Raw genomic sequence first — 9,272 nt, forward strand, 5'->3', positions numbered from 1 at the left:
CTAGATATTTTAGCAAATCTAAGCCATGCTGTGTCACATTATTGCATTTGGTTTCAAATAATGATTATTATTCCAAAATGAATAAATTGTAAACTTAACTTATCTGAACTTCATTCAATGATAATCTAATACAGTTTGAGTATTTATGCGCAAATCATTTTGTAAACCTTAATAAAGCAGCATGGCCCCAGCTAGTTTTGCCTAAAACATGCTCAACCCATGTTCAGAGGTCGCATTTGAAGGCTGCATAGGCCTACATCATCGGGGCAGTATCTTTTAAGAAAAGTAATTGTTAAATTGCAAGAAATAATAGTCAGTTTTATTATAGTTACTTTTCCTTAATGACATATGCAGCCTACAAATGCGACCTTTGGAGTTTCATGAGTTCTGTTACGGACCTGATTTGTCAGCAATATTTTAAATTTGAAGTTAATTTTTGTGTAAATCTATTATTTTTGTGTTAAAACATAGATTTCACACGCAGTTATGGAAACAACCCAATTTTTACTGGTCTCTCATAATTGAAGTAGTTTAAAAATATTGAGTTAGTTTGAGGGCTTTTGTCACACATACACACACACACACGCAGCACATCAAATGAATTTCCTCTCTCATACCTCGTACAGCCACAGACAGAATGACAGAAGCCCTTGAGAAAAGCAGTATTCAATTTGTAACTCTCTTCGACACAAGGCCATATCACTTTATGAGTAAAGTCATAGAGGCAGGCAGGAAGAAATTCAAGTTAGTTACTATAGTAACAGACAGAACTTCTCATAACACAACGAGGCAAGAAGAACAATTTGCCCAAAAAAAAGATGGACGTTTTTTTTTTTTTTCTGTTTTTAAAAACGAACTTGGTCTTTCTTCTTTCCTTTTCATTGTTTGTGAAAGAACACAAGGCTTCACTGTTTTTTTAAGTGTTGTATCATTAATTATTCCATGAAAATTATTCATCAGAACTGTACAAGGCAATGCTATAGTATTGAAAAGTATACAAGCTTGCAAACAGAGGAAAAACGATAGAAGGCAAAAAGAAAGACCTATACTCTTCAAGGTTGCTGTTGCGAAGTTGAGCCAAATTCTTATTCTCATTGGGTCATGACAACCTGGTGGACTGTTTCTGTATTCTGTTTGTGCATGTCTGGAAAAGGGAGGCTGATCTAGACTGGATTTAGTTACCACAAAGACATTTATGTAAACATTGCCAGTTTTCTTTTTCTTTTTTTCATTATTCATGTGAAAATCCATAAATAGAACACATGCATTAAAATATAATTCAAATGCACTACTATAAATATACTTTGTAACTATAACTTTATTACATAATTCTGAAATTATAATCAGTAGGCCCTATAGTTGTATTGACATTAGACTAACTAAAAAAACATTGGAATTCAAATGCACCTTTTTATTTTTGTTGATGCACTTAATAAGGCTCACAATTATGGTTATGAATTTTTGGAACAGTGAACATAACAGTTCCTGAATACTTCTTTTTCTTTTTCATGATGATTGCATGACTTTTCTTTTTTTTTTCAGGAATGATGGAATCAATAAAAGTTTTACCATCCACCAATCAATAAAAAGCAGATAAACGTCAAGTTTTAATGTTTGAAATTCGAAAATATTTATTTACATCATAATATACAGATGAGAGTCCATGAAATTAGCTTGTAGTCTAAAGGGAAAATAATTATTTCAGCAGAAGCACAGATGTGAGCACATGGAGGAAGAGAGAGAGAGAGAGAGAGAGAGGACACAAATCATCCAGCATGACCATGACCTTGCAATGAAGGGAGACATGATTGGAAATGCAGTAAGTCTGACTTTTGATAAAAATCAAAAATCTTAACACAATCAGGATACGTTGATGGTCAGTCTTTCATTTGAAGTGTACAGCATATGGATTTACTAAACAGCTGAAATGAAAAATTCAGTCATTATTTACTCACCTTCAAGATGTTGCAATAGCAATAGCTTTAACAATAGCTTTGTGTGAGAAACAAACTTTAGGGTAACTTCTGCTTTAAAAATCTTCTCCTTCGCTGAATTCAATGTCTTTCGTAGATATGTATCTGGTGTTTAGTCTGTGTTCACAAAAATAATAAAAAATACAAATACAGTCAGGTACTTGTTTGTAATTATATAATTTTAGATAATGTAGATTTGTAATTATATAATAGAAAATGATTAGTAGTGTAATTTTTGGTAAAATTTATGGACATTTCCAACTAAAGAACACAATACAATGCAATACACAATTCAAAACACAGGCAAAATACAAGAGAAAAATCAGTGAGGGAAGATCCTTCATAGTAATATGATATATTGTATTGCATTTTTGTATGTGTAGGCTGTCTGAATCAGTGTTTGCTAAGGATAGTCATTGGTCAGTTGTCTCAAAATGGTCTCAAAGTCAGGCTCATTTTCACACTAAACTCAGAAAGAAGCTTTCCACAGCAACCAATGAATCAACATTTAGCTGGCACTGAGATTCAGTTTAATTCATGCTCTCAGTTCATGACTGATGAAAGTGAACAAGATCAGGTATAATAACGCATTTGAATATGAATAAAATTACATTTTACAGATCAAACATTCCAGCTAGTAAAAGACCACTAAGAATGATTTAGAAAAATCTGAAACTTTGTATTGTATTCATTGTGTTCTCAGACAATAGACATTACATTCACAGTCAGGTACTACATTGTTATTTTACGCGATTATTTCATCCTTGACGTTTCTAAAATTAAACAGTGACATGTAAACACCAGCCTTGTGATTATAGTTATCTGGAACAACTCCTCTGATGTTGGTCCTACAGTTACTGAGGATGTTGTTGACGTGAGCTTTGGCCCTCAAACTCAGTAAACAGAACATAACTAAAAGCCTTCATCCAAGATAAGGCTCCAGTTCCACAGATGAGGACAGGTAGGTGAAGAACATTTGCACATTAGACCTGTTGACCTTGAACAGATGCTGAGTTGGATGCATAATTGTGTGTGAGTATAGCATGTGTGTGTTGCTTCTTTGGGGGGAGGGGGACAGGTGTTAGAGAAGGCTGTGAAGGCTGTTTATTTGACATTGGCCTTGATGTAAATGGTAAAACACTTTTTTTTTTTTCAAATAGATCAATTGTGCGAGTTGTCTCTCACTGCACAATATTCTAATGCTTTCATCACTTCCACCATAGACTTGTCCTTCAGCTATTCAGCATCAGTAGTGGCGCCTTGATATGACTTTCCATACAGGCTGCAAATCAATATGCTTTTATATTCTTCTTCAGGAGAGCAATGACATCAGTACACCCCCGTCTGCCTCAGACAAAACTGGTAAACAGTGCACAATACAGGTGACCCTGGACTTTAATAACAAAACAAAAATCATAAATTATCACAAGCGCTTTGGAGTGAAGTGGTCTGTACACACACACACACACACACACACACACACACACACACACACACACACACACACACACACACACACACATCATGTTACTGTAAAACTGTCAAACCAGACAAGGCTATACTGGGGCAGATGCCAGAAAAGGAGGTAGCGCCTACTGTCACCTGTCATAATGCTCAGAAATGAATAGATTAATACCTTTAGGCAAAACATTGACATTCTATAAAAAATGTTTGGTAGTACAGTCTGGAAACAGGTCAGTCGTGGTCAGATTAGGGCATGAAGTGTCTTTGTGTAATCCAGATTTTTTTTTTGTTGTTAACAGATATCACAGCTTATTCATTTATTCATCTTTTTGGTGTAATCATTTACTTTAATTTAGGGGCCTGTAGAATTAATATCATTAAAGTAATCTATAAAAGGTTGCCAGATTTGATCAAATTGATCTTCTTTCTTTTTCAAAGAGAATCAGATTTTCTCTAGCTCCAAATTCTTTATAAAATATCTCACTAGACTGAGGTGTGTAGGTGCAGCTTTCTGTTTCCAGAAATAAATGTAATTTTATAAATAATTAAATAATATAAAATGTATTATTTACACACACACACATACACAAATTCTGGTAGATGTTTAAATGCTTAGTTCTGTGATCAAAGCTGTGTAGTTTTGTAACACACCACAATACAATGAGAGATGTACAAATAAATGTTTCACTAAAGCCTGATGTATCATATTTGATACTCACAATTCATTCTGATGTTTCTAAAATATTTATTATAAAGTTTACCTTCTGAAAAAATATTAACTAGCCGTAAGATGACACAAGTAGAAGGTGTACAACAAAATGTAAACCAATGTTGTGTTTATGTTGATAATTTAATAAATTGTACTTGCGTTCACGATTTGGCTAAACCTGATGTGGCAAAACCACTACAGGGACTAGAGCGCCCCCTATGTGTGCATCAGAGAGAGAGGGAGACAGTGGGAGGCGTCCTGCGCTCTTTAAAAACTCTAAACTATTTGGCATTTGGGTGGATGATAACACAGACCTCAGCCGTGCATGGACATCTCCAAGCGTAAAGCTCAGAACGGTTTCAGCAACGAAACTTAACAGTCCCCGCAACACCAGGAGGATGGCGTACTTTGACAGCAGCTGCCACTGCAGCAGCGAAAGGCGACAGAACAGCATCTTGTACAGCATTTTAAAGAACGACAGTCAGTCTGCGCAACTTGGGAACCAGCCGAGGACACCGAGGTTCGCCTTGTCCATGCGCGCGTGTGCGTGCGGCTCCAAGAGGAAGGTGTCTCTCCGCTCCCCTCAGACCACATGCAAAGCCGCCTCCGCGGTCCTGGTCAAGACCCTGAAGTTCGTGAAGAACGTGCCGTGTTTCCGGGAGCTGCCGGTGGATGACCAGCACACGCTGGTGCGGAGCAGCTGGGCGCCACTACTGGTGCTCGGTATGGCGCAGGACAGGATCGACTTCGAGACTTCGGAGACACAAGAAACCAGCATGCTGCAGCGGATATTAACGAGCGGACAGGACAAGCAGGACAGCCAGAGTAGTAACGGCGGAGTGGCGTTGACCGACGTTCAGGGTATTAAAATGTTTCTGCGGAAATGCTGGGGACTGGACATTAGCACTAAGGAGTACGCGTACTTAAAAGGGGCGATTCTCTTCAATCCAGGTGAAACTCACTTGGTACACTGTCACACCTGAATTGGGACACTTCCTAGCTGCCGTTAAAAATAACCGGTTTTACTATGACTCATTCTGAAATTAATTTATATATATTCACAACAACACCAATAAAAATAATGATAAAAGCTGAATTAAGAGAGTTCGTAGTTGCTTTTAACTGCTTTAAATTTCAATCACATTGTAGCCTAATAATTAATAATAATAATAATAATAATAATACCCAATAATTAGTAATTAGTACTGTTCATATTTCCTTTTAACTGATTTAAATTTGAATCACATTGTAATAAATATGAACAATATTAATAATAATAATAATGCATACATTCATGCAAACATGCATACATACGTACCTAAATTACATTTCATATTTGCTTTTGACTTTAACTGGCTTAAACTGAGATCAAATTGCAATTAATAATATTTATAAGCATTAACCTAATAATAAATGTAATGATCATAATGCACACAGCTAGAGAATATCAATATTTACAAATAGTGCTTTGTTTTGCTTAAGCTGCTTTTAATATCACATTGCATTATTGTCAAATCATATTGTAATATGAATTATATAGTATATTTATACTAATATAAATAAATATAAATACTTCTAATATATTTCTAATAAATATTGTCATTACTATAATATGTTAATAATAATAATAATGTTGGGGTATGTAGCAGATAAGTAACTCAGATATGAACATATGACATATATGTGTCTTTGTTTATCGAAACATATCTTTTTCACATCATCAAGTTCTTTCTGGTACAGTATATAACAAGTCTCTTTCCATCTCTTGTTCCTAGATGTTGCAGGGCTGCAGTGTCAACACTACATCCAGGCCCTGCAGAGCGAGGCGAACCAGGCACTTAATGAATATGTCAAAATGATTCACCGCGGGGACAGTGCAAGATTCGCCAAACTCTTCCTCGCCCTCTCCATGCTGAGATCCATCAACGCCAACGTGGTGGCCGGTCTCTTCTTCAAACCGGTCATTGGCGCTGTCAACATGGAGGAACTTCTCCTGGAGATGTTTTATGGAAAGTAAACTCTAATGCGAATGCCCGGACAGGATGATCAACCTTGGAATGAGTGGCAGTCAGCAGTGAATGGACAGATTTTGAAAATGACTGACTCCTTTTTACACATGCTATTTTTGTACGATATATAAGAGCTCTCTTTTTGCCTTCTGAGTTGAACTCATCGCTGAATCCAAAGTTGATGACAGTGTTTTTTTTTTCCATTTGGGAAAAGAGCTTTATAACTTTGTCCTGATTGTGCAGTTTGTTCGTTTTTTCTTTACTTGCTTTCCTGTGATGTCATGCAGCTTTCTGATGAATGCTATTTGATTCTTTGTGACACTTTGTATTAACTTTCATTAAGAAATCATTAACAAGCATTTATTAATATGTATTGCTTTTTAATATATAGGCTACATTGAAATAAATATTATATTTGATTGAAATAATATACTACTTTTAATAATAATAATAATAATAATAATAATATCTCAATCTTTCATGACATATATTTGAATACAAATAAACTAATGACCTGTTTGGCATTTTATAATAATTTTTATTTGTTATAATTTGGGTCGGTATTGTTAATGAAAGTTATTATAAAATGTAAACTATATTTGAATATTAGAAAGTATTGTACATTTTTGTTATGCAATGACATAATGAAACACTCCTACACATTTCCAACAACATGATTGACAGGTAGCCTATGTATTTTTTGCTTTACAGTAACATTACGGTTACAAAAAAAACAAGTCAAAGTGACGACAGACCTAAGCACAAATACAAAACAGATGTGAAAATAAAAATAATTTAATAGGAAATAATTGATTGTGGGATTGTTCTTCAATTTAATTTACCAAACCACTGCATGGTTTGTCGATACCTCAGTAGGTGGCGACAAATTGCTGTCTTAATGAGTGAGTCATAACCATTTATTCAAACGATTTTTTCAGAAAACGTGAATAGCCTATATCACTGCATCATTCAACTTATTCAAATTCACTTGGACATATAACAATGGATTCCTCTATGTGTGAGTCTCTGAATTAATTTAACTGATTCTTTCAAAAACACTGATTCATTCAGAAGCAAAAGGTGCTTTAATGGTTCATCCTTCTTTGACGTTGAAAAATTTTCTGGAGTGAATTATCACAGTACAGTAATTTAAACAGGACTTGCAGTGTCCACTTTGAGAAAGTTATTAAGTCATTTATAATTTTAAGTCATTAGCGAATCATTTGCATCCTGTCTGTTCAGTGAGTCGAATTGTGGATGTATGGATCAGACCGCCAGAAATAAGTTGAACAAGGTAAGCATCTGTCACCTCTTCAACCTTAGAAAAACAGCAACTATAATGAGGATGAATAACTAGGCCCTCTGTGTGTATTTATGAAGACCTTGTAGGATGGGAGGGAGGAGATTATATATGACAGTTGAGACGAGGAGTCCTCTCGTTTATTCATCCTGCTTTCCAATATGCTGTCATCAAATGTATTTTTAATGAGTCGGACTAACTTTGGCGGCCAGTTCTTGAAGGTCGCGGTGACCCCATTTCTTTCTCTGTAACCATGCAGCTAAGCATTCTGCGTCACATATTCACCTTATGCATGGAGTTGTGGCTCTGTAGCTTTATTCATGCCACAAGGTTAGTCTGGTATTAGAAAGCGCTTTTCTAATCATTGCTGGACCTTGTTGGAGCATAAAAGTATAGAAAAAGATGTGAAAGATATCTATTATAGTGCATTGACAGGTCCTTGTACAATAAAATAAAACAAAATAAACATAATTAGACAAAAATTAGAGAGTGTTTATCTGCCTACTTCTCATATAAAATAAAATACAGACACTACAAATGTCTAATGGTTGTTTTGAAGACAACTGTCTAGCCGGTCATAGCTGAGCCAGGGACAGGTGAGATAGAAGAGAAGAGAGCTCGTCTGGGCTGAAGGGTATAGCTTCAAAACTTTAAGGTTGAACCACTGATGCCAGGGCTATTTTAATGATGTCCTCGCTACCTTTCTGGACCTTGAATGTTGTAGTTGTGTTGCTGTCAATACAGGGTTTAAAGGTCCCCTTCTTTGTGATCCCATGTTTTAAACTTTAGTTAGTGTGTAATGTTGTTGTTAGAGTATAAATAATATCTGGAAAATTCTAAAGCTCAAAGTTCAATGCCAAGCGTGATATTTGATTTAACAGAATTCGCCTACAAAAAACCACCCGTTTGGACTACATCCCTCTAGTTCCTGCAGTAATGACGTCACTAAAACAGTTTTTTGACTAACCTCCGCCCACATGAATTCACACAAAAAGGGGGCGTGGCATTGTTGCGCTCCGACGGAGAAGAAGGAAGAGCTGCGTTTGTGTTTGTCGCCATGTCGTTGAAACGCTGTTATTTTCCAATCATCTTTGTTTGGCCTTCCCAGGGATGCTGTACTTGGAGATTAATGGTTACAATTTATGTTTAACTCGGTTCCCGAGAATTATAATCCACATGTAAAACTATGTGCAGCAGATTTTGCTGAGGACAGCTCGCTGAGGACAACTTCCTCAATCTCAATCAGTTTAATGCCAGATTCACACAAAGATTATTCTTGAAAGATGGAGCAGTTCCCTCTTTGTCTGGAGAAGGCGTTGTTTATGGACCACAACCGGTAAGTGTATTTTATTATTTAAGTTGGTGCGTTTAACAGTTTCTGTAACATAAAGGGCAATGCTGTTTAGCTTTGTTAACTAGGGCTGTGCAAAAAAACAAATGCGATTTTCATGCGCATCTCATCAGTTAAAACGCTCCAGTGATTATAAGTACATCTCCAGCACACGCTCCTGCCCACTTGCTTCTCAAAGCTAGTCCAATCGCGTTTCGAGGAGGGCCGCGTGCACTCAGCTGCTGTCGAATCACAACACAGGAACCGCTGGCACAATCACAACTCGTTACGTATTTCTGAAGGAGGGACTTTATAGGACAAGGAAGTCATCAGCTCGTTTTTATGACAGTGAAAACAGCGGTATACAGATGTTGTGTACTGAATTGTGTAAAAAATACTGTGTTTTTTTACACGCAAAACATGAACACATGTTTTATTGCACACTGTAAACACAATCAAAGCTTCAAAAAAACGCGTAAAACGGGAC

General features: G+C 36.2%; 1 protein-coding gene across 1 annotated transcript; it reads left to right on the top strand.

Moving 5' to 3' along the window:
• Positions 1-4,349: 4,349 nt before the first annotated feature.
• On the top strand, positions 4,350-6,964 carry LOC113111085 (nuclear receptor subfamily 0 group B member 1). The gene is made up of 2 exons (XM_026275542.1): positions 4,350-5,097; positions 5,922-6,964. Exons 1-2 carry the CDS (start codon positions 4,365-4,367, stop codon positions 6,161-6,163), a joined length of 975 nt encoding a protein of 324 aa, XP_026131327.1. The 5' UTR covers positions 4,350-4,364; the 3' UTR covers positions 6,164-6,964.
• Positions 6,965-9,272: the final 2,308 nt, after the last annotated feature.

Source organism: Carassius auratus, chromosome 11 (genome assembly GCF_003368295.1).
Source record: "Carassius auratus strain Wakin chromosome 11, ASM336829v1, whole genome shotgun sequence".
NCBI lineage: Eukaryota > Metazoa > Chordata > Actinopteri > Cypriniformes > Cyprinidae > Carassius > Carassius auratus.